Consider the following 26,574-nt stretch of genomic DNA (forward strand, 5'->3'; position numbering starts at 1 on the left):
GTGGATGTAGAGGTTTGGGACTAAGGAAATGTAAGCAGTTGAACAACCTAAGCAAGAACTTCCTTCCGTAGCTCAGAGATGGGTGTTGCAGCCACACCCGGCTTTACCAGTGAACGTGAGGCCCAGCACTTCCATGTTCACCGTTTTCTTTTTTCTGGGCCCTAAAGTACCTGGGGGCAGAGACCTGTTTTCTAACTGTTGCTGTGTGCTGCTGCTGGGGTTGGCAAGTTGGGGGAGGAGTCTCAGCACTTGCTGTAAGACTTCCATGTTTGGCCAACACAAAGCTTGACCAAAGTCTCCAACAGATCTCCTTTAAGAGACTCGCATGTGTGCGTGGTTTGTGAAGTGGTCTTTCAACCACAGTATCCAGTTCACCTTTCATCTTGCCAGTATTTAAAGCCTGTAGGTCTGTTTGAGCCCCAGAGGGCTAGGGCAATGCGCAGGTCATGGACTTCCAAATCAGATGTGCCTGTGTTTGCAACCTGGCTCAACCAGGTCCTGTGTGTTGAATTTCTTCATCCCTTTTAGCCATGTGTATTTGCTTCTGTAAAACATTATATCTGGCATTGTCATCGATAGATAATAGTTAAACTTATTGTAGTTTTCATTAGAATTGAATGAGGTAACATTAAGGAAAACCCTTCTCACCATGAAAATTTGCATTTGGAGAATTTTTCCATACATGTGCTATTTATATAATGTGTCCATTATCTTGGTTAGAGGAGAGTAATGCCTAGACCAAACAGGAAAATGTATTTGTTCATGTCACCAAACCACAGAAGTTAAAGATTATGGAATTTCCAAGAACTCTGGACCTTCCTTACTATGGTAACCTGGGGTCAGCTTGCTTATCTGAATCTTTCACTACTCACCATGCTCCATGGTAGCAGGAAGCCCACTCCACTACTGTCTACCTGCGTCTTCCTCTTGTCTTAGTCTTCCTTGGTGGCAGGAGGCCTGCCCTGCATGGCTTACCTGAGTCTTCCACTCCTCCTCATCCTCTATGATGGCAGGGAGCCTGCTCCTCCATGGTGAGAGGCAAAGCCAGGGACTACGGTGCTCTGCACTTGCAGCTTCAGAGCTGAAGACAGAAAGGATCTGCTGCTCTCATCCTGGTTGGAAGACCACCAGTGAGCTTAGTGCTGGGCATGTGTAGCTGCAAAGATATTGCAGTCTCATGGCGCATTAGTCCTGGGGTCGGGAGCCTGAGGCTCTTCCCAGAGTGAGGGGCAAGGGTGGGAAGCTGGAAGATTCAAACAACTGTATCCTGCGCTTCTAGTGAAAACCCACCAACAGGTCTTTCCTATCCCAGCAGCTCTTGCCTCTCCCGACATAAAATGCTTGGTGACACTGATGGAGAGTTGCAAGAACAAAACTGAAATTAGAACATTTTTAATTCTGCTCAGCTACTTTCATGATTCCCATAATTCCTAAATCCAAGCTTCTTTAAACTGAGGATAGTTGTGCTTCAACCACCTCACATGGTTCTTATTGAGAAAAACAAATATGATTTTTTTTTAACAGTTAATTAGGTTCTAATAAATCATCCCAAAGTTTACTGACTTTAAGCAGAAATCTCTATTTTTTAAGTATTTTCTAGAGTAGGAATTTGAAGGTGGTGTGTCTGGGCAGTTCTGGCTTGGGATTTCTCATGAGGATACAGACTGTGTGGTGTGAAGTTGGTCCTCTTGAACGTTCCTCCTCTTCTGCTGCTAGGACTTGCACTGCAGAGCGGTGATATTACCTGTGTTTGTCAATGGCTTGCTCTGGTTGATGTTTGTTTCCCCCAAACTGACATCCAAACCTAATTGTCACTGTGGCAGTGTTGGGTCGTGGGACCTCTCACAGGTAATCAGACCCAGAGGCTGCACCCTCAGGAGTGGGATTGGTGCTGGTACAAAGGCCCTGGCCCCATGCTGCCTTTTGCCTTCTCGCCTCTGCCGAAAGATAACACAGCCTGATGTCCCTCCACAGAGGCCAGGACCATGATCTTGGACTTCACCACCCAGCACCGTGCGCTGATCATTCCCTTCTGTGAAGTTCCCGGGTCTTTGGTATCCTGTCACATACACAAAACCCTAAGATGGTACACTGAAAACTTCACACCGGCAAAGTTGTGAGGTGAATGGAGTCAGGAGGGGAAGCTGATCCTAATGGGACATGGAGTTCAGAAGGTCTCCAGCTGGACTTCTGTTGGGATGTAAAGTTGGCCGATGGTTTTAATGTCTCCAAACCAATGTTCCTCATCTATAAAGTGGAGATACTGACATGGCCCTCTGAATGGGTGAATTCAGTGGCCCAGCCCTTTATAAACTGTGTAGAAGGGTGCTTCACACATGCTCAGTGCTGAGGATAGTCCATGTATTTTTGTCAAACAATAACACTGTCCTTCAATGGGCGTGGCAGGCATGGGCTCTGTGAGTATTTTCAGCGGGAAAGGCTGCGAGGCCTCTGTGTGCGGGCAGGAGGAAGGGGCCGTCCTGGCTTCTCTCTCCCGTTTCCTTCTGGTGTGCTGCGCTGGGCTTCAGCAGCCTCTTTGGGAGTCCATTCCTCCTCTCTGCAGCTGCTTTTCGCTGTCTGTCTCTCCCGACGCCCAGGGAGGCAGCTGCTCCTCTCTGCCTGGACCAAACCTGGCATCTCAGGAAGCTCTGCGTCACTTCTTAGCCTTCTGGCCCTAAGTTCTTAAAACTGTCTCTTTTGACCTTATAAATAAAACAGTGCCCTCCTCAACCAATCCCACAAACCTCCCTGAGGTTCACTGAAGAACCATCCTCTGCTTAGACCTCTTCATCTCTCCCTTCCTTTGCAGGCTTTGCTACCGACATTCATGCTTTTCACCTGAAATTGATTCAGAGTGATAATGATGTATATTTTCTATTTTTGGTGGTCTAATTTTTAGGTGAATATAGACAGAATATTTTCGTTTTGAAGGAAAATAGACCTATTTTAGCAGATATCAACCCTTTCCAACATGATGGATGTTATTCTTGATTTCCTTCTATAATTTGATTATTCCCATGAAGAAGCAAAATATAATTATGGAATATTTAACCTATGCCATCATATCAGTAGGTATTACTAGATAAAATAGCTTTAAGAAAAATAAAAATAAAAATGCTATAGTCAATATAATGAGGGAAATTTTTACTAAGTCAAATTATCTTCACGGGATAATGAAGTAAAATATTGCTTCATTAATCACATAAGAACATAATAGAAGAAAGTTTGCAGGCATATTTTACTTTTATTTTTCAATTTCTTGATCTATGCTAGAATATTTGATTGCACAAAGTGTGAATTTTTAAAATAAAATAGCACTGTTAGCTAAACATATTTCTGTAATCCCCAAAATATCTTCTTAAGTGATATTTGGGGCTCACACATTAATCATGTGAGAATTATATAGCATGTGGGGTCCTCATTAAGAGGAATTTATTGTTTGTTTTCTGCCTCTGAGCTCATTGTGAATACCCAGTAAGCAATGTTGCTTGATTTTAAGGAAATCAGATCTTCCGGGATAGTGAGTGTCCTCCACAAACCCAGGATCCAGTTTGTCTTCAGTCCTGTGCTGCCACCCACTCAAGTCCTCAGCTGCTGGATGCCCACCTGCAGTAAGCAAGAGCTCCTTTCATAGAGAAACAGTTCCCACGACAAGGAGAGGTCTCTTATGAGGACGGAGCGAGGGCAGAAGGGAGATGAACGGGCTGAGTTTAATGGTTCTTAAGTATTGTTCCATATTGTAAAATTCTATTTTCCAATAGCTTAAAGCCGTTTTTATCTAAGCTTCTGGAACATATTAAAAGAAGTCACATTTCAATAAAAGGCATGGTAATTTCTAATACATAATGGGAAATGTGCATTTCTTTAATGTGACATTTTGACATAAAGGGAACTTGCATAAATATAAAGTGAAGTCATCCAACAACTGTTAATTGTGTATGCTACTTTACTCTCTCTGAGCGCTCTTGATAGGTATGATCAATTGCAGGTTGTATCAGCCGCGCTTGAGGATTTGCACTAGCTGACACGTTCATGTTTTATTCATTTGCTTGAAATCAAATTATTTTTCCTGAAATTCTTTTGCTTCTCTGAATGTGTTTTCCTTATGTTCTGAACTATAGTAGATATGATCCAACAGGAGTCTGTGAACTAAAAATAATTGACTAAATAACATAACGTACAGTGCATTACATGCAGTAAATGGTAAGCAATTTATTCTGAACTGGGTGAATGAAATGCTCTTACCTCAACAAAGAACGCTGAAGAGTCCACGTTGGTTTAAGCTCCACGATTCTGACCGGCGTGCTGTGTTCTCAGCACACTGGCAGTGGCCTCGAGGTCCTTCCTTCCTGCACTCGTGTGGCGAGCCCTGGTTTGCTGCGGACAGCACAGGCGGATCCTCAGCTCATCCGCCAGGCGCTGCATCTCAGCCACTGGATGGAAACAAGAGGGAATGGAGGGTGAACAGCACGGATGAGGGTCCCTAAGAGCCAACCCACGGATGATGGCTCTAAGGAGGGCCTCCGCCATCACGTAGAGACCCCACAATGACCTCCTCGGTGGAAAGGAGGGGCCCTTCTCCTCTTGTCGAATCTTTTCCTTCCTCTTCTGCCTCCGGCTTGTACCTGCTGCCAGGGCTCAGTGTGGTCTGAGGGCTGCAAGCCAACTTCTCATCCTGAAATAGGGGTCGGATCCACACCGCCTCCCCCCTCCTCCCTCACTACATTTAAACAAGGCTTTCTGGGTTGCAAGGTGGAGGCACGCACACGCATGCCCACCCCCACTCACAGGAACCTGGGGACACCTGTGCCGGCGGGCTTTGAGCGCGCCTGCCAGGGTGAAGGAATGTGACTCCGGCTCGGCTGAAGTGCCTCGACTGGGGACGGGATGGCAAGCTGCACGTCCCAGCCTGCGTAATCCCGTGTTCTTGGTGCTGGTTGAAACCTGGACTCTGGGGAGTTGCTGCTTTCCTGAGGTCCAGCTGCTGGCTCTCCTGTTCTGCTCCGGGAAGCGAACACAAAGCCCTGAGGACCAGGACACGTGCATCTGCCCACCCGGTGACCAGAGATGGGATCTCCTCTAGGAAGGCCATTGAGCTCCCGGGGCGGAAAGCCAGTGTCCTCTCCTTGGGTCATTGTGTCCTAGCCTGGGTTCTGTGGGGGTCGAAAGTGCACAGTGCGTGCTGGAGCAACCTCCGGAGCGCAGAGAGGGCCTCTGGCACAGCCGTGGCCGCGTGAGGAGGAGGCTCACCTGGCGATTTCGTTGTTTGATCTGGGAGTGGACCTTACCTCAGGTGACCGTGAAGGGCTAAAATGAATGAGAAGCAATTCCCCATGGATTTTGAGACTCCTGCTCCTGCTTTGGCTGCAGCAGGAGCCCCCACAGTCCACACCACGGCTTCATGGAGAGTCTAAAAACAGGTGTCTTTGAAGGGAAAAATATGGAGACTTGTTTTCTTAGTTTTTAAAAACAATCTTTAATTGACAAATAAAATGGTGTCTGCCTGTGTTTTGCAGCCTAGTGTTCCTAGGGCATGCACGTAGGTGTCCGTCAGTGGGCGAATGGGTAAAGGAAGTGTGGGGTGTAGACACAGGTGAACACTAATCAGCCTTTAAAGAGAAGGAAGTCCTGTTGGGGCTGGGTTTCTCATGCTCAGCATCCTCTGCTGGCACGAGTAGCATTGCAGACTCTGCAGATCCGAAGGCAGGTGTGGAAGATGCCCTTCCCAGCACCTCCTGGGGACTTAGCACACACTGGCCTGCACGATGCTGCTCTTGGCAAGTCGTGCATCTCACTGCAGAAGAAAGTAGGTGGCTGGGAGCAGGGGGATTTCCAGAGGGAAGTGGCCTCAGACACGTTGAGCTGTGGGAGACGCAGGATGATATGGGTTGAGGAGCACCTTTCACATCAGGGTGATCCCAACAGAGTGTGTTGAGCGACATGAGTCCAAACGGCTGACCGACACGTTCTTCATCTTAGGTGCTGGAGTGGACCCAGCATCTCAGGACTGCACCCAACACCACACCCATGATTTTGGCTTCTTTCTCCATAACTTTATGTTCTGCTTGCTCAGAAGTCTTAGCTCTCAAGGGAAGACAGTAGGTGCCTCCTTAAACTGAAAGGTTGAGCTGCCACCTGGTATTTTGAGGTTCAAAGGGAGCTCTCGGTTGTTAGCACTGATTGAGAGGGCTCAGTCTGCACAGCTACACAGTGCAGACTGAGCCCTCTCAGCCACAAAGGGCTACTCCATTTTACCAGGTAAAGAATTTTGCTCAACTGGAAAACTGACAGAGTGCATAGGACATATCACCGTAGATGGTGAAGGAAGAAGGTCACACCTCCTGGTTAGCTGCAGCTGTGAGGCTGGAATTGCTTCCTGGCCAACACCTAGGACAGGCCAGGTTTGTTGGGATAACCTGTGAACCTGGGAATCGTGATGGTTCAACCTCCATGGCCAATGCCGAGCTCAAGGCAAGACAGGTGGTTCACCAGGACCATTGCTCACAGGCCTGTCCAGTTTGTTGCTGTGGCTTCTGAACTGACCACAGGAAGAAAAGGAAGAACAGGAGAATTCACACCAGCTGTTGTGTTGTTGGCTGCAGAAGTGAGATTGTTCACACAGCCCACAGCCCTGAAATCATCGTGTGGCTTGACCTAACTTGTAAAGAGGCTAAACTTACACAGAAGCAAGAAACACCAGGTGGGAAGCATCTCTCCCACGCTACCACATACTTTCACTTTGTTAGACAAATGCGTGTGCACACATGCATACAGTCTTCTCTTTGTTCTTCTCTTCAAACATCTCTTCAAAACAAAACTCAGTAATGGTGATTGACTTTGTAATTTAGTCAAAGGTCTCAGGATATTGACCTGTGTCAAAACTAGATTTAGTGAATTACTCAGCGATATATATGAGAAACTCCACACGTTGCTTTGGGGAAAGGAGTCACCAGTTGCACAGTTTCCAGGGATTGAGGGAATCTCAGTGACCCCCTGACCACCATGCCTGGCTCTTGAATCACCTGCAACATCATGAATTTTTAAAACTTGGTCACTCATGTCAGAACTTCCTAATTGCAATCAATCAAGTCTACGTGTTAAGGCCATTTTTGCTGAGAATACCCAGTGAGCTTCTGATTCTTGGGCTGAGCTGGGTGTGTTACAGTGATTAAAAACTGTTGTCAGACCTAGCACTGCAATCCAATCTTCCACGTATTTCATTTTTGTCCCACATAACCTACTGTGATCGGCATGACAAAACATCCGGGACAAATGGCCGTGGACAAGACTTACCCAAATTCCTTATTTCAGAGACCATGGGCATTGGCTTAACTGGCGGCCAACAACTGGGGTTTGGGGAACACCGGCCAGCTCAGGTGCGGAAGGCAACTGGTACTGCAGGTATTTCATGAGGTGGAAAATGAAACGTGTCCTAAGGACATGGTCACTGCAGAGAAGGAAAACGACCACAGAGGAAGGAATGCAAGCAGCGCTCGGTGGCCGAGCTGCACAGGGAGCCCTGACTAGGACCTGTCCAGTGGGAGTCACTGTCCAGGGGCAGCCACGTTCCCCTGCCCAGGGAAGCAGCCCAGAGCAGGACAGGGCCGGACGGGGCACAGCTGCTGCTCTCACACAGGGCCCCTGGTGGCCCGCGCAGGGTCAGTTTCAGCTGTGCCTCGGGTCGCAAGGCCTTCCCAGGGGCACGCAGCAGTCGCGAGTGCTTCAAGCTCGAGGATTCTCAGGGGTGTATTTTTCCCCTGCTACTTGAAGATTGGATTCCCTGTGATTTAACTGCAGAGCAAGCTCCATTTGGTAAAGAAAGGAGTTAATTTGGCGAGAATATCAGGTTCATTGAAACACCGAGTTTTTCTATTACACTGTAGGGGGAAATTACGTGGAATGAGAAAGTACACACTTCGGCACCATTGCTGAGATAACGGCTGCTACGTTCTAGTCACACCAGCACTGCTGGCCTTGTGGGGTCACCTCGTTATTCCAGTGTGCTTCCTCCAGGCAGCAGCGGGAGAACTGCAGATAGGACAGCAGTCCATGCAGATAGGACGACTTTTGGAATTAATGAGTTTAATAATGTAATGTCCCCTCTATATTGGTTTTAAAGAAGGATCTGTGAGGTTTTAAAACTTTTAATAAGCTGTGTTCCTATGTTGACAATGTACAAATGAGGTTGCTTAATGTGTATGTAGGTTATGCTGGCAGGATATTTCTAAATTTAAATTTACATGTGCATGTAGCTATATTTACCCTGAAGATGCAGAGTTAAGATCACTTTACTATGTATAGTTGTGTTGTATCTGACTAGAACATAGGGGACATAGTGACGTGACAAAGAACTTCCATATTGATTTAAAGAAATATTTTCCATCACTAGACCTCTGAGAACAGATTATAGAGTCCATTCTATTTATTTTATCTTTTTTGATAATGAACATTCTGGAATTTTCTGGAAGAAATTTTATCATTTCTCTCCCAGTGTTTAAAATTCCTGCCATGACTTGGTAGACACAATGGGAATTGATAAACGCTCAGCTATTTTTCATATGCTAAATATGTCTCAAACTGTACAATTTATCTCAGAAAACAATAGTATTCCACTTGAGAATCTCAAAACTTGTTTCAACAAGGCTAATCAAGTCAGGACTTATAAAACCGGACCAAAGGAAATGTCTGACGTTTAGGATGTGCCAAGTGATGTTCTGCAATCCACAGACCCCTGTGACTCAGAGTCAAGCTCGTGTCCTTGGAGTTATTAATGGAGACGACACTGCAGGGTGCTAGTCAATGTGAACCTGAGTGGGCAACCCAACACTGTGTGTTCACTACGTGTGTGACTTTGCCAGGTGATTACTTGGCTTGTGGAGATGATGTTATTGCATTAAGTCAGCTTTGCATCCCTGAGGAAAACCCTGTTGCCATGGTACCTTTCTCTACGTTGTGGGGCTTCCACAAAATATCTGAAACAAAATCTTACTAATCCAAGAATTTTATGTAATTCTACTAAAATTTGATAGAAGCTTGTTGACTATTTGGTGCAATGTGGTTCATTTAATTATGGTTTTCTTTTTTTTTTCTTTTTTATTAAATATTTTTTTTTTAATTTTTACAGACTGCATTTTGATTCATTGTGCACAAATGGGGTACAACTTTTCATTTCTATGATTGTGCATGATGTAGATTCACGCCATTCATGTAATCTATACATATACATAGGATAATACTGTCTGTTTCATTCTACTAGCTTTCTGTCCCCTACCCTTTCCCATCCCATTTTCTTGGACACCATCCAAATTTCCTTCATTCTTCTCTTCCTTCCCCCCGCTACCTCCTGCCCCGTTATACATTGTCATCCACTTATCAGAGAAAACATTTGGCCTATGGTTTTTTGGGCTTGGCCTATTTCACTTAACATGACATTTTTCAATTTCATCCATTTACCAGCAAATGCCATAATTTTATTATTCTTTTTAGCCAAGTAATATTCCATTATGCATATATTCCACAATTTCTTTATCAATTCATCAATTGAAGGGAATCTTGGTTGGTTCCACAGTCTAGCTATTGTGAGTTGAGCTGCTATGAACATTGATGTGGCTGCATCACTGTAGTATGCTGATTTTAAAATATTCCTTGGTATAAACCGAGGAGTGGGATAGCTGGGTCAAATGGTGGGTTCATTCCAAGCTTTCTGAGGAATCTCCACACTGCTTTCCAGAGTGGCTGCACCAATTTGTAACTACACCAGCAATGTACAAATGTGCCTTTTCCCCCACATCCACGCCAACACTTATTATTGCTTGTGTTTTTGATAACAGCCATTCTATTGGAGTTAGATGAAATCTTAGGGTGGTTTTAATTTGCATTTCCCTAATTAGAGATGATGACCACTTTTTCATATATTTGTTGATCACCTGTATATCTTCTTCTGTGAGGTATCTGCCCAGTTCCTTAGCCCATTTATTGATTGGGTTCTTTGAATTTTTGGTGTAAAGTTTTTTAAGTTCTTTATAAACTTTGGAGATTGGTGCTCTGTCTGAAGTGTGTGTGGGAAAGATTTTTCTCCCACTCTGTAGGCTCTCTTTTCACATTATTGATTGTTTCCTGTGCTGAGAAAAAGCTTTTTAGTTTGAATCTATCCCATTTATTGATTCTTGCTTTTATTTCTTGCACTATGGGGGTCTTGTTAAGGAAGTCTGGTCCTAAGCCAACATGATGGAGATTTGGGCCTACTTTTTCTTCTCTTTGGTGAAGGGTCTCAGGTCTAATTCCTAGATGCTTGATCCATTTTGACCTGAGTTTTGTACAGAGTGAGAGATAGGGCTTTAATTTCATTTTACTGCATATGGATTCCCAGTTTTGCCAGCACCATTTGTTGAAGAGGCTATCTTTTCTCCATTGTAAGTTTTTGGCACCTTTGTCTAGTATGAGATAACTGTACTTATGTGGGTATGTCTCTGTGTCTTCTATCCTTTACCATTCGTCTACCTATCTATTTTAGTGCCAATACCATGCTGTTTCTGTTACTATTGCTCTATAGTAGAGTTTAAGGTCTGATATTGTGATATGTCCTGCATCACTGCCCAGGATTACTTTGGCTCTTCTGGGTCTTTTGTTCTTTCAGATGAATTTCATGATTTCTTTCTCTATTTCTATGAGAAACATCATTGGGGTTTTAATTGAAATTATGTTAAATCTGTATAGCGCCTTTGGAAGTATGGCCATTTTGTTCATATTAATTCTGCCTATCAAAGAACATGGGATATCTTTCCATCTTCTAAGGTCTTCCTCAATTTCTTTCTTTAATGTTCTGTAGTTGTCATTGTAGAGGTCTTTCACCTCTTTGGTTAGATTGATTCCCAAGTATTTTACTTTTCTTTGAGGCTATTGTGAATGGAGTTATTTTCCTCATTTCCCTTTCAGATGTTTCATCACTTATGAATAAAAATGCTTTAGATTTATGCATGTTGATTTTATATACTGCAATTTTGCTGAATTCATTGACGAGGTCTAGAAGTTTTCTGGTAGAGTCTTTTGGATCCTCTAAATATAGAATCATGTCATCAGCAAATAGTGACAGCTTAAGTTCCTCTTTTCCTATTCGTATCCCTTTAATTTCTTTAGTCTGCCTAATTGCTCTGGCTAGAGTTTTGAGGACAATGTTGAATAGAAGTGGTGAAAGAGGACATCCCTGTCTTTTCCCATTTTTAAAGGGAATGGCTTCAGTTTTTCTCCATTAAGAATGATGTTGGCCATGGGCTTAGCATAAATAGCCTTTACAATGTTCAGGTATGTTCCGACTATCCCTATTTTTTCTAGTGTTTTAAGCATGAAGGGGTGTTGTATTTTGTCGAACGCTTTCTCTGCATCAATTGAAATAATCATATGATTCTTAACCGTAAGTCTATTGATGTGATGAATTATATTTATTGATTACCAGATGTTGAAACAACCCTGCATCCCTGGGAAGAACCCCACTCGATCGTGGTGCACTATCTTCTTAAATGTTTTTGTATGCGATGTGTCAGAATTTTGTTAAGGATTTTTGTGTGTATATTCATAAGAGATATCTGTCTAAAATTTTCTTTCCTTGATCTGTCTTTGTCTGGTTTGGGGATGAAGGTGACACTAGCTTCATAGAATGAGTTTGGTAGGGTACCCTCCTTTTCTGTTTCCTGGAATACTTTGAGAAGTATTGGAATGAGTTCTTCTTTGAAGGTCTCGTAGAACTCGGTTGAGAATTCATCTGGTCCTGGGCTTTTCTTGGATGGTAGGCTTTTGATGGCTTCTTCTATTTCATTGCTTGATATTGATCTATTTACATTGGGTATGTCCTGGTTCAGTTTGGGAGGATCATATGTCTCTAGAAATTTGTCTATATCTTCAATATTTTCTATTTTATTAGAGTATAGATTTTCAAAATAGCTTCTAATTAAGTTTTATATTTCAGTCGTGTCAGTCATGATATTTCCTTTTTTCACAAATTTTAGTAATTTGAGTTTTCTCTCTCCTTCTCTTTGTTAGTGTGGTTAAGGGTTTTTCTATTTTGTTTACTTTTTCAAAGAACCAACTTTTTGTTTTGACAATTTTTTGAATTGTTTCTTTTGTTTCAATTTCATTGATTTCAGCTCTGATTTTAATTATTTCCTGTCTTCTACTACTTTTGGTGTTGGTCTGTTCTTCTTTTCTAGGGCTTTGAGCTGTAATGTTAGGTCATTTAGTTGTTGACTTTTCATTCTTTTCTGGAATGCGCTCCATGCAATGAATTTTCCCTCAGTACCACTTTCATAGTGTCCCAGAGATTTTGATATGTTGTATTGTTGTTCTCATTGACCTCTAAGAATTTTTTTATCTCCTCCCTGATGTTTTCTATTATCCATGCTTCATTTCAATAGCATAGTATTTAGTCTCCAGGTGTTGGAGTAATTTCTGTTTTTTATTTTGTCATTGATTTCTAATTTCATTCCATTATGATCTGATAGAATACAAGATAGTATCTCCTTTTTTGTATTTACTGAGGGCTTCTTCATTATTAACAAACTCCTAAATCAGTGCTCAGCGGAATCTGAATGCTGAGAGCTCAGTCAATCACCACAGCAGAGACACTGGCTTCCTGGGGAGCAGGCAGGCGCTCACTGCACATGACCCTGCCCTGCCCAGAGCGTCACCTGCACTCCTCACTCTTGTCTCATCGCTCTGGTGTCTGAGCCGAGATGGTGCTTAGGATTGAGATATTAGATTGATGAGAGTCTGCTCATGTATGTAAGTATCCTTGGAGATGGATGCCTTTGTATCAGAAACATTTGAAGGTTAAAATTACCCTACAAAATCAGAAGGGTAGGCCTCCATTGGTAGAGAATAGAATGTGCTAACACCCGCCCACACCAGAGGGGAGCCTACATCCACAGACAGCTGAGCCAGAGCCTGTTGTGTTGCTCTCCAAATTCAAATATCCTGTTGGAGACATGAGCACAGAATAGAAGGCATAGGGACAAACCCACATAAACACAGTTACCTCATACTAGACCAAGGTTCCAGAAACATACATTAGAGAAAAGATAGCCTCTTCAACAAATGGTGCCATGAAAACTGGAAATTCATATGCAGCTAAATGAAATTATCTCTCACCCTGAATATAATTCAACTCAAAGTGGGTCAAGTACCTAAGCATTAGAACAGAGACCCTGCACCAAATAGAAGAAAAAGTAGGCCCAAATCTACATCATGTCAGCTTAGGAAGTGACTTCCTCAACAAGACTTGTAAAGCACAAGAAGTAAAATCAAGAATCAAAACATGGGATGGTATGAAACTAAAAAGTTCCTTCACAACAAAGGAAATAATCCAGAACGTGAAGGCAGAGCCTACAGAATAGGAGAAAATCTTTGCCACCTGTACCTCAGGTAGAGCATTAATCTTCAGGATATATGAAAAACTCAAGAAAACAAATGACCCAATCAATAAATGGGCAAAGGAGCTGAACAGACACTTCACAGAAGAAGAAATACAATTGGCCAACAAACATATGGAGAAATGTTCAACATCTCTAGTAATTAGAGAAATGCAAATTAAAACTACACTAAGAGTTTATCTCTCTTCTGTCAGAATGGCAATTATCAAGAATACAAGCAACAATAAATGTTGGCAAGGATGTGGGGGAAAAGGTACATTCATCCATCACTGGTGGGACTGTAAATTGGTCCAACCATTATGGAAAGCAGTATGGAGATTCCTCCAAAAACTTGGAAAGGAACCACCATTTGACCCAGTTAATCCACTCTTCAGTTTATACCTGAAGGACTTAAAATCAGCATACTACAGTGATGCAGCCACGTCAGTGTCTATAGCAGCTCAATTCACAATAGCTAGACTGTGGAACCAACCTAGGTGTCCTTCAACAGATGAATGAATAAAGAAAATGTGGTACATAGACTCAATGGTCTATTACTCCTTCATAAGAATGAAATTATGGTATTTGCAGGTAAATGGTTAGAACTGGAGACTATCATACTGAGTGAAATTAGCCAATCCCAAAAAACCAAAGGTCAAATGTTCTCTCTGATATATGAATACTAATTCTCAATTGGGGGCGGGAATTAGCAAAGGGGATGAGGGGAGGGAGGGCGTGAGTCAGGATAGGAATAGGAAAGATAGTAGACTGACTCTGACCTCACCTTCCCGGGTCCTTATATGGACACACGACCAGTGTGATGCCACATCATGTACAACCACAAGAAAGGGAAGTCATACTCCGTGTGCGTGAAATACGTGAGAATATTCTACTTCCACGTATAGCTGAAAAGAACAAATAAAAAAATAAAAACCCAAATATTCTGTTGTTAAATAAAATAGTATAGAAATAAAATATATTGCAACACTATTACTTCTGACAAACACAGATCATTTAGGACAGATCAAAAATAGGCAAAGGAATAAGCAAATTACCAATGATACTATGGTTGGAAAAATCAGGTTTAATATTATTTTAAATGCATATTCTGTTATCCTTCAGAATAATCAGTCTTACTACCTGAAATTCCTCAGTTAGTGGGCCTTTCCGATAATAGAAATCATAGGCTTTTAGACATTTATACAAGGGAATTTGAATATGGAGATTTATTAAGTGATCAGCAAAATCTGTATTCTAGTCTTGGAAACATTTTCCCTCCATTTGCTACGTTTTCAAGTGATTGCTTTCATAGACCTGTTATTTTTTTCCCCCTTGTGATTTTTAGAATTCAAATTTCTAAAGAGTAGGACAAAAGTAAAATAGTCTACTTCTAGATCACAGGTTTGTGTCAAAAGGGAAGTATATCTCATTTTTCCAAGCACCAAATATCAGGAGGTAAAGAAAGATTCAGCAAGAAAAGTAACTTCACTCAGGGCAGAATTGGAGTGGAAACGTTCTAGATCTCATTGGATCCTCGGCACCTTAGAACAAGTTGTGCTGGGACGACATGCTCCATGTCCAGAACTGCTTGGTAGCGCTGGGTACAATTTAAAATGGGAAAATTAATTTGCAAACCTTACCTCTTTCATCCTTGATTACTGGATACACTCCCTTTTCCACAGAGTGGAAAAATCCTTCGTATTTGGTAAGAACTGAGATTTCAGGCCCACTCTTTGTCAGCAGTTCTGCATTTTTTAAAAAAGTCATCAATGAAAAATTTCAATTTTCAATTTTATTTTCAGTTTTTCAGGTAAGCCTCTAAAGTTAGACTTGCCATGAAAGATATTTAATACGTATGTTTTTAAAGAATTTTTTACATTTTAAAATATTTCAAATTTGACTCAAGGTTACAAATGCATATAATTTGCACATCGTTTTATGTATGTTACATATAATATGCATATGTAAGTTCATACACATAAGGATTTCATAATCCAAATATAATTATTTACATTGGTCAACTTCTTTTCACATTATTGTGATTCTCATAAATCATATTAGTGTCCTTTTTAGATATCACTGTTGCACAGTATTTTAGAACGATTTATTACCACCATATACCCATTTGGAAATTCATTTTCCCATGCCTCAGGGAAGGCATAACCTGAGCTAAGAGGGGAGAAGTGGATGGATTGATGTCCATCTTTTTTAACCCCAACCCTGGAAATATAAAAATGTGGATTTAGTGCAGGTGCTATTAGTTAGTAGCTATGTTACTTTTTTGACTTTTAAAATCTCACTGGGATCCCATTTGCCTCTGTGTGACTGAGGATGATCAGTTTATGCCTTCATGTCCAAATGCTATCCAGCCCAAGACCTTGGCCAGATTCTGGATGTGTGGCTCTAAATCATGAGTGACTTGAACCCTGCCCAACTCAGAACACACAACCAGAGCTGGAAAACCAACTAGGAAGCAGTGTTATAAAATAATGTGGGTCTATACTGTGGAGATAGGGGTTCAGGTACTCCTGAGGTGGGACGCTTGGCATGGAAGACCAGAGATAAAGCCAGGCGAGAGGTGGTAGTGGGAAGAAAAGACTAGACAAGGAAAGAAGGAGCTTGTGTCAATGCGCCAGGTGGGCGTTGACTGATCCAAACCACCGCATGGCAGTGTGGATTGGAGGAACTGCCTTGAAGCCAGGAAATTTACACACCACTTGATGATTAAGGTTTGAAAGCATTTGTTGAGAAAGACTGAAGAATGACCTCTGTTGACCTAGGGAGGACAGTTGATTGGATAGAAATGTTTCTCCCTGGCTTGGGGATGCAGCAGGAAACATGGATATGCCATGTCAATTCATAAGTCCAGTGCTTGGCCTTATGAATTCTATGTACCTGTGGGACCGTGTAATAGATTTGTCCAGAATGTAATCCAGCATGAATTCCAGGGCTCAAGAAGAGGCTCCAAACACAGAAATTAACATTTTGAAGGAATAAAAGTAGTAAAGAAAAATGAAGAGGAATCAGCAGGAGCTTGTGGGATAGATATGCAATGGCAGTTCCAGAAGAAGAGAGAAAATGGCACGGTAAATGCCTGCACAGCACTGGCCAAAATGTCCCGAACTGATACTAAATACGATTTTAAATAACAGCAAAGCGAACAAACACTAAGCAGAAATAGTCCAAAGAGATCTATCTAAATCCAACTCAGTCAAAGTGTATTTGGATGCAGAGGAAATCCAGAGAGCAACAAAAGAAAAATTAGTTATCACATGTAGAGAGACAACCCTGTGATTAACGATTGTCATAATCCGAAACAAGTTGGGGCTCAGAAAGCCATAGGCAGTGACGAACCAAAAACTCATCACCATGGAAAAGTACCCCTCAAAGGAGACCACATAAAGACATTCCCAGACCAATGAAGCCTGGGCTACTTCGATGCTAGTGCACCTACCTCACAAAAAATAGCCAAGGAAGACCCCAAGACAAACCAGATGACACCAGACAAGAAAGAATCAAACGCACAGAAGGAAACAAAGAAAACAGAAAAACATGTGGGTCTGCGCAAAATCCTCTCTCTGTCCTCTTACCCCTAAATACACACGAATACACATGCACACACACACACATATGTATGTAAATATATAGATATTTACATTTATGAGTCTTTACCTTTTATAAAATATAAAGTACATTTGTATCTTTACACTTTCCACATTTCTTCCTTAATCCTCTTCCAAAATTTAATATTACATAAAATAATGTTTAGGACATTGTGTTATTGGATTTTCAGCTTTTATAAATTGAACATAGTAGATATGAAAATTAAAGCACAAAAAAAGGGGTAGGAAGAAGAGACACCCTCAATGAAGCAGCTGCATCTTATCAGAGCTAAGCGTAGATGACGCTGAGGTGTATTATGATATGTTCAGATAAATATATTTATACCTGTGACAACTACTAAAAATAACAAAAAGTATAGATTTAAAAGAGTCATTTGGAAGGTTCATTATCATTATTATTTTTTTACTTAGCACAAAAGTAAGGCATTAAAAGAAGAATAGTGGCCAGCAGACTTCAACCTGGGGAGGGGAGGCAGTGACGGGCACACACAGCCGGGCGCGGGGACGGAGCCCAAGCAGAGGCCCTGCCCTGCAGGATTACACTGGTGGGAAACACACAGAGCAGGCGAGAGGGGATGTAAAACAGGGCCATCAGCCCTGTCACGGGAGTGAAGCAGGGTGCTCCGGAACTCAGCGACGCGCAGGAAGGAGCAGTCAGCAGAGGCTTCCAGACCGACCAGAGTGTCATGGCCTGGAGGGCCACAGAGAGGAAGGGCCCACAAACCCCTCAAGAGGAGGACAGCTGGGGGCTGGGGACAGAGAACAGGGCCCAAGGCAGAGTCCGGGGCTTTGAGGAGCTCAGGGTGTAGGCGGAGGGGAGACCAAAGATGGGGCCAGGCGGCAGAGATCCGTCCTGAGAGGCAGGGCCCAGGGGAGCGGAGACTGAAGGTCACAGGACAATGCAGACCAGGCCCAGGGGAAGGGGAAGGGGCCCTGGTGAGAGGTGTGACCATGGCGCTTGGTTCCAACCTCTCTGAAGGCCTGTGACCTGCAGTGTCCATGCTTTCTCCCGGAGTCGGTTTGATGCCTGAACTCTGACCGCGGACCAAGCTCCGGCCTCCTGTTCTGGAAAGTGCGCTCAGACACGCCTGCTGGGCCCTCGCAGATGTCCACATGCCCCTCTGGTCGTGTGTCCTGCCTGCCCTTCTGACTTGGTCTCTCTGTCTGGCCGTGGAACGTGTGGACACCAGAGCCTGGACTAGAATTCTCCGTAGAAATCACAGGCTGATGAACCGGCACAATGACTCATGTCGCTGTGGCACTCAGAAAGCTGACATTTAAGAGAGATTTGTGGGTGTGTGTGATATTTTATTAAAATAGTTTCTTTACCAATAAATATGGCAAAGCACCTCATATAATTATTATAAGGTTATTTTCAAACCAGACTAAGTCATTAATAAGATGGCAGTATACTTAGATATATGGCCTAATAAAACACGCAACCAGGGTTTAGGTGTGATATCTACTCGCTACAGAGCGCGGTACATCACAGTATGACCGTAGCCTGATGCAACGTGACAGCAACTTAATTCATTAATGAGGCTTTCCAGTTGCCTTTTATTTATAAAATGGATGTTTGATCAAATTGGTTTCTATGTTCATCAAATAAATTGAATTTGAGCAACATTAATTTATGTTAACTTTCAAATTCTACTTATATTAAGATCGAAAATCTTTCATTAAGTATTTTTCAATGTATAAAATAATATTCTCTTGATACTAAAAGTATAATACATATATGAAATCTAATAAATATATAAAAGAGTCAGCATCAAAGGATGGAAATTCAATATTAAACCTAAATGTCCTCTGAGTGAACAGCTCTAAAGTCCCTGTAGGTTTCTTCCTATGCCGTCTACTCTGAAAAATAAAAAACCTGAATAGCTAGTTTTCTGTTTATTCTCAGTGTGATATTTCACATTCAAAATAAAAATGTTAAGAGCCTGTAAAAGGGATATTTTTTCCATGTAAACCAAAGCAGACAAGAGAAAGTAACTTTTTCCTCGGAGAGAAATTCTTGCCTTTCCAGGTGAAGGTGATAGGTTCTGCACACATGCTGCTTCACCCACAGGGAAGATGCAGAGACTGAGGGCTGAGGGAGCTGCCAGTGGATAACAGAACCCACAGGAAGCTTAATGGAGTTTGCTAATACGGGCAGTGGTCACTAGGGAAGTGGGGAAGGTACTGTCCACACTCGACGCAGAACGAGTTATTAGCAAAGTGAGAACTGAAGCAGGCAATCTATTTCTAATGCTTCATTTTATAATATACAAAAGTTATATTAAAGGATAATTTGTCAAGAAACATACATTAGTATAACACCTAAATATTTGAAGTTGGATCTGCATTTGCAAAGCACACGCTATGGCTGTGAGATGGGCCAGGAGGTTGATGGTTTATGAAATGCCACGTCGGCAGGCGATGTGTATTAGTCTGTTTTCTGTGACTATAATGCCATCCCTGTGGTAGGCTGTTTACAAAGACCAGAGGTTCTGGAGGTTCACAGCTTGGCTCCAGGATCAGCTTGGCTGTGGAGAGCAGCCCATGGGATAACAGCCTCATGAAGCAGGGACAGGTGCCGGGAAGAAAGAGTCCTTCTGGTGAGACAGAGAGCCAGGGAGGACTCAGGGGTGGGCCCACTCCTCAGAGCTCCAGGGCCCTGGGAGCCCCTAGGTCCCTTCTCAGGCAGTAGCCTGGGGACCTACCCCCGGCCCCCCTCCTGCAGGTCTCACACAGCCAAGGACCAAGTCTCCAACACAGGACCCCGGGGAGAAGAGCACCTCGGAGCCACAGCAGAGCCCCGCCGAGGCTGTGCTCCAGGCCCCAGAGGGCGAGTCCTCACACCGGACTGTGGGTGGACATTTCGTCCCTCTCTGGAGACAGCAAGCCTGCACTCAGTCTGAAGCTTCGCCGAGCACAGGCTGCAGATCAGAGATGGAAGCCAGGTGTGAGCACACAGAACTCCTGCCCAGAGAAGGGCATGGGAAGGGGACAAAGGGCCAGTGATGAGAGTTGGCACCCGTCCTGCGTCCTAGACGCCCGGGTGAGCGTGACGCTAGCTCTGAGGGCCTCCTCCAGACACCACACCCATCTAACCACAGCCAAGGCACCGAGAGAGAACGAGATGAGGGACTCCAGGGAACGCGCCACCAGGGCTTGTCAAGCTGCCAAGGCCTTCAGAAGCAGAACGCCTGGGGCTGGACGGGACCGCAGGAGCCCAGGGAGACCTGACAGCCAGCCACTGGGCCCCACGTGGCACCCTGGAGCAGGAGCGCTGGGCAAAAGCCGGGCACGTGAACTAACCGGGAGCCTGGCTGGCGGTCAGTATCCATGCTGGCGTATTACGGTGCCGCTGACCCGCATGTCCTAACAGGGCCCAGCGGGTATGCGGCAGGGGGAGCTCCCTGCTGCTCGCACTCTTTTCTTTACACCTAAAACTATTTTAAATGAAAACATGCTTTTGAAGAAATGGACCCAGGGCGTCAGCCGTGTCTCTGACATCCCTCGCTGAGTGACTGGGGTGATGAGCTTGGCTTCTTAGCTGAAAAGAAACGATGACCAATGTGCTTGATGTGGAACTCGGGGACCTGGGGCAGGACCAGGGCACGCTGACAAGGAGGTGGCCAGGCAGTCGTGTGGCCCAGCGTGGCCCACGGCATGAGATGCTCTCTGCAAGGACGTGGTGCTGCGTCTGCATGTCCCCCTGGGCCGGCGGAGGACTGGCCAACCCAGGTGGTGAGAAGAAAGTGAGGGTTGAAGGAATGAGCAGCACCTGTCCACCTGGGTAACTACACGTGATGGCCAGGGAGAAGCCCACCGGACAGCAGCAAAGCCATGGGCTGCACAAGAGCCAGCGGGTGGGCCTCTCCCTCTTCGCCCTGCACTGGAGCAGCCTGCAGCTCTGGGCTGTTTTCCTAACTCCTGCGCCTGCCCCAGACGCTCTCCAGCACAGCCACCCATTCAGACCTGCCCTAACAATATTCTCATGGCGGCACCATAGCACAAAGTGGATCTCCTCTCAAAGTGGACTGAAGTAGTACAGCCCTGCATTTAGAATAATGTGAAATCAAATGCGGAGGACGTTGCTTTGGAAAAGCGAGGATGCCTGGGGAGGCCTGGAGGCTTGAGCTGCGGGAGGGTAGGTGGCGGAAGCATGGCCTCGTGCAGCTCTCCTTCCGGACAGCAGTGTTCTTCCCGCTTGGAGCAGGCCGTCCATGACACATAAGCAAACTGAAGGGTCCTCAGTATGCCAGAGCTATTTGCCACTGAAGAGAAGTGTTCATTTTTATATAAATGTTGGACTTTGTTTCATGCTCTCTGAATTATAGTCTGCAGCAAAATTGCACACCAAGACATTTTGTGTGTGTGTGCAGAAGACCTTTATTACTTAAAAAACACAGGGCAAAGAATACGGAATCTTCAATAATTCAGATTCTCACACTGATTTAGAATAAAAATTTGGGACAATAATAGAGAAGCACGACCTTGTGGATTTTGTTTACTATCATTCCTGAGGAATAATTTACACGAATGTTCTTTGATATGTCATGATACAAAGACTCTGCCCTTTTGTGGTTGGTTCATTTCAGTTACAATACAAATATTTCTAAGAACACGACTTGCAGAATTTCTTTGCTGTAGGTCTGGTGCCAGATTCCCTGACCTGTATTTGTGAAAGTCAGAGGTTAGTGCTGAAAATATTACACTGGAGAAACAAAGGAGAGGCTCCTTTTCTCTTCCTGCCCATCGATGGTGGACGGGGTTCGAGTTGTCCCCTGAGGCTCACTGGTGTGGTGGTGTTTGAAGGGTGGGACCTTTAAGAGGGGGCCTGGTGGAAGGTGACGGGGGCATGCAGGAGTTAACGGAGAGGTCCCGGGCCCGCTCCTCACAGAGTGGCAGGCGGGAAGCTGGATTTCTCTGGCCTGCTGACTTGCCCGGTGGCTTCTCCCCCCCATGCATTTCCATCCTGACGGCATCTGACCTGTTGCCATCCAGCCGTGACCTGGAGGACGCCAGTGCTCTGCCCTGAAGGAGCTCCAATCCTCAGGCGGTGCCCAGGCACTTCCCAACAGAGGGCGACTCAGACACCCACCCATGCCACTCCATGCCCCGGCCGTGTGAGGCCTCCGGCGCTGAGGACCCAAGGTCCCGTTCAAGCTGAATGGCTCATCACGGGAGTTTTCTGTTGTCATTATTTCCTAATTTCTTCTAGCATATTCCCAAGTAGCTCTTCCCACACTCTTGGAAGCAATGGTACTGTAACATTCCACTGTTTCTAGACATTTTCTATGCTGACACTATAAAGTCGAGGATGCAGAGATGGATAGGGGCGTGTGTCTGTTCCCCAAGGTTTGCACGATCAAACGGACTGAGCGGGGCTTAAAACAGCAGAAACATCTTCTCCACGGCTCTGGAGGCCAGAGTCCTGAGGACGAGTCCTTGCCCAAGTCGGCTCACTCCCAAGCCCCAGGGAGGATCCTTCCTGGCCTCTCCCAGCCTCCGGCGCTTAAGGGCTTCCTGCTCACGCCTGTGTCTCGGAGACCTGTACTGCCAGCGGCATGTGGACTTCTTCTGTATCTCTAGGTCTCAAGTTCTCCTGTTCTTCCCCCCAGAGGATGTGGCTCATTAAACACAGGATCACCTCACCATGGGATCCTGAAATCAATATCCTCAAAGTCACTTTCCTCCACGTTGGGTCACCCTCAGAGGTTCTGGGTTTGGAACAAGGACACAATTTCGAGGGGACCATAATCAATGCACTCTATTGCATGTCCCCGTGTGTTTATCTCCTTATACCTACAGGTACTCACATAGCTGGAGTTTCAGTCAGAGCCACAGCAAGAATAGAAGGAAACCTGGAATTGGGGTCTGCTGGGGGGGAATCCATATGAACCCTGTTTGTGAAGGTCTAAGAAGGAAGCATGGAGGGCTCAGGGAAACCCTGGAGCCAAAGGACTGAGGAGAGAATGCTGTTGGAGAGGCCAGCGGGGAATAGAGGTTTGAAGGAAAGGACCCTGAGAGGAGTCTCTCCTTGACTGGGCAGGATGTCCTGGGCTCCAGCAGGTCCATCTCTCGGGAGGGAGCAGCGTGTGAGGTCATCATAGAGCAGAGTCAGCCAAGGGCACCCTGCCAAGTACCTTCTAGGTGGAAGCTACAAAGGTGACTGGGATCATCATTTCTCTTAAATGGCCCTGGAAAAGCAGGTCAGAGAGGATGTGTGTGCAGCTTTGGTTAGTGAGACTTCCTAGGGCCAGGTCACATGCAGACATTTAAAGGCATTTCAGCTGATTCAATGTTTCTTAATTACTCAGGGTATGAGATGTATTTTACCCCCTCATGGGCTTTGGAATACAGATTTCAAGTTTGTTCTTTGCCACAAATTCGCTGTGGAGGCCTGATGCTCAGTAAACCCTGATGGACGCTCAAATCCCTATCTTCTCTTACTGCAGAACAGGAATTCAATGCACTCACAGCAATGTCATGTCTTCATAAATATGTTGCTTAAGAACAGCGGCAAACGTACCTGGCCATTTTCCATTCTGGCTCGTTTGAGTTTTTTCTGGTAGAAGCCAATGATTTATTGTGCCTTAAATGTTTGGTGAAATTGCTGTATATTATATTTTGTCTAGTCTGTCACCAAACATAATACATGTTAAGCAGATGTAGTTCTGCAGTAGAATACCAAGGCAGTTCTTCCCCGTGTCACACTTATTACTTTCCTGTACGAAACACACTCACATTTTGCATCAAGTCACTAAATTATTTATTTATTTATTTAATTTGCACTTCGTGTCTCCCATGAACAAAGAGATGTAGTTTCACAGATGTATATTGCCCATTCATGTCCTGAGATTTAGAGCATAATAAAAGACACTTGGCACTAAAATTTTACTGAACTAATGGATTTTCCCTTTGTCTATCACAATATCTCATCACAATTCCCAAGTAACTAAAAGACGTATGTGCTCTTGACTGGATAATGTGCACTTGGTAAGTACTCTTTAAAAGGCAAGTTGTTGGTGGTAGAAGTTTGCATGGACTCATCCTGCTATGTTGTACGTCTTTGTAAAGCTGTCAGGAAGTTCCTTCTCCTGGCATTTGGAAAGAGTTTTGGACACAAGTCATGAACTCCAGCAGTTGCCCCTCCTCTGGCCTCTAGGCGAACCTAGCGCACCCCTGCATTCATGTTGATCAGATTAATGCACTAGCCTTTTGGACTAAGGCCCTGAGATGGAAACTCCCAGGATGAGTTGTGATGTAGACCATCCGTAGAACCTTCAGAGTTGTCAAGAATCACTGAGCAACAGAGAACCCAAATCTCCTTAGAGCAGGAACCACTTCCAGACAGGAGTTCTGAAGACTCTGACAAGGGGTGTTGGTACACTGTAAGTTTTGCCTCCAAGGAGTTTAAGAAGTACCTAAGTCTCCCCTCTCCATAATGAAATGGGCTTCAACAGACCCCCTGGAGATCTGAAATGTGTCCTCTCAAGGTGTGCGAACCAGATCCTTGGATCCTTCAGGTGTGGAGTCGCCATGACAGCCTGGGGTAGTTCTCTGGACCGTGTGCAGCTGGATTCCAGATGGATGGATGCCACACCTCATAGCTCATCCATCTCAGTCTCTGCGAGCTGCTAAGAAAAATTTGTAAGACTAGGTGGCTTACAAATACCAAAAAATATTTCTCATAGTTCTGGAGGCTGGAGAGTTCAAGAATGAGATACCAAATGACACCAGTCTATTTGGTATCTGCTGAGGTCCTTGTGATTCACAGATGGCACCTTCTGGCTGTGTCCTTGTGTGGGGAAAGCACAGGGCAGCCCTCAGGGACTCTCTTACAAAGGACACCTACCGATTGGGAGGGCTTTAACTTCATGATCTGATCACCTCTGCAGGTGTGCCAACTCTTAATGCCACTCTCACCTTGGTAGTAGGGCTGCAACATGGGAATTTTGAGGTGCCATAAACTTCAGAACACCGCAGTGCCTTTACCTGACAACGGACACGCCATATAAGAATTCTTGGTGTTTTTGCACAAAGATTTCTGCTAAGTGGAATTCTTGGTTCTCAGTGACAGCTGTGCAAAGACTAGTTACAGAAAGTGAGCTGGTCTCAGTTCTGAGAACCTGAGCTGTGACTGGACCAGGTGAGGAGGAGCAGCTTCCCGGAGCACCTGTGTAGCTCCACTTGGTGGCTTATGCTCACCTGCATCAGCCTAAGCATGGCTCGGGCACACTGTCAGAATAAGGACAGACCTCAGCCTAGCTCCACGTTAGACTGCTCCACATTACTTTGCATGCTTTGGGAAACATTTTTGGTTACACATTGCTAAATATGATCCCGACGTATTGTGAAAAATCAGTTCTTGGAACACACAATCATGGTGTTCACGTCTTCAAAGTGCAGTCTCACACGATTTGTTTGAGTAACCTAGTATGACAATTTCCTAAACCTCATGAGGTTTGCTGAAGCAGACCCTGCAAGGCGGCCCGGTCTCCTGGCCCCAGAGCCCAGCAGCCTCGGAGCACAGCGCCTGCTCCCCAGGGCCTCTGTGGCCTCTCCCCAGCCTCCCCTCACCCTGTGGACGGTCACAGGAGCGCTAGGGTGAAAGCAGGAAGGAGTGAAGAAATGGCCGGCCCGTCTCCTTCCTCCTCCGGTCAGCAGTCTGGTTTTAGCTACACGATTTTGTTTGGATTGTAATAGATTCCAAACCTGCAGAAGTGTCACCAGAGGCCACCTGCGATGAGGCTTCTTCAACTTTGACACCGACAAAGAAAAGGGAAATTAACAAAAAATGGTCAATATTCACAACTTCCTTCTTTCTAGTATTTACATTCCTGAATTTACTTGTAATCAGAGTGCGATTTTGTTCAATATTAATTCATTCACCTTATTCCTTTGTCAAACAGATATTGAACATCTATTATTGGACGTCTGTTGACACCTGCTCAGCAGGCGCTGTGGTGGCCCCCCACAGTTGAATGGAAACCTTCGTAATGCAGGGATGAGAATCCTCTCATTAAAACGGCCACAGTTTCAAGTCCCATGAAAATGACTCCACTTGAGGGATGTCTCCTGGTATCTGCCTCTTCCAGAAATTTCCTTCGTGATATTTATCACCAACTTGAAGCCTTTAAAACATATTTACTAGAAATGGAACTATTTTGCATGGAAAATCTTTTTGATACAGTAATTCATCAAAAATTCATTCATTAAATTCAGAGATCAAAACTTAGGACAATGTAAGGAACTATCAGGAAGGAGGGTGGACATCGGCCTCCTGTCGGTGCTCAGCTCTCTCCTCCTCCCGAGGGCCCCATTCATAGCTCTGGAACCACCGCCAAGGCTGGGGAAGCCTGGGAGCCGTGCTGGCCCTTGTCTGCTGAGGTCACAACCTCCCGCAGACCAACCTCCAGGCCGCCGTGCTGGTGAGCTGACAGCCGGGCGGGGCTCAGGGCCTGCCGCTCTGCCCTTCTCGGGTCAAACAATCCCTCTCCAAAGGCACCACCTAATAGCCCTGGCATCACGTTGAAAAATAAGCCTCAACCATTTGC

General features: G+C 44.7%; 1 protein-coding gene across 2 annotated transcripts in view; it reads right to left on the minus strand.

Moving 5' to 3' along the window:
* Positions 1 to 614: 614 nt before the first annotated feature.
* The window catches only part of LOC306643865 (uncharacterized protein), a 40,028-nt gene continuing 14,068 nt past the window's right edge, over positions 615 to 26,574 (minus strand). The window contains exons 1-4 of one of the 2 annotated variants that reach the window (XR_013759092.1): positions 14,185 to 14,302; positions 12,892 to 12,966; positions 4,246 to 4,433; positions 615 to 1,112 (exon numbers count right to left, since the gene is read on the minus strand). Coding sequence is in view for 1 of the 2 variants with exons in the window: in XM_079110168.1 (XP_078966294.1) it covers positions 4,279 to 4,433; positions 12,892 to 12,966; positions 15,041 to 15,145 (335 nt within the window). In the remaining variant the exon portion in view is untranslated. Of the gene's footprint in view, positions 1,113 to 1,622; positions 2,631 to 4,245; positions 4,434 to 12,891; positions 12,967 to 14,184; positions 14,303 to 15,040; positions 15,146 to 26,574 lie in introns of those variants that run through there. The other variant, XM_079110168.1, reaches the window with a different exon arrangement.

This window comes from Sciurus vulgaris, assembly GCF_902686455.1.
Source record: "Sciurus vulgaris genome assembly, chromosome: 14".
Classification (NCBI taxonomy): domain Eukaryota; kingdom Metazoa; phylum Chordata; class Mammalia; order Rodentia; family Sciuridae; genus Sciurus; species Sciurus vulgaris.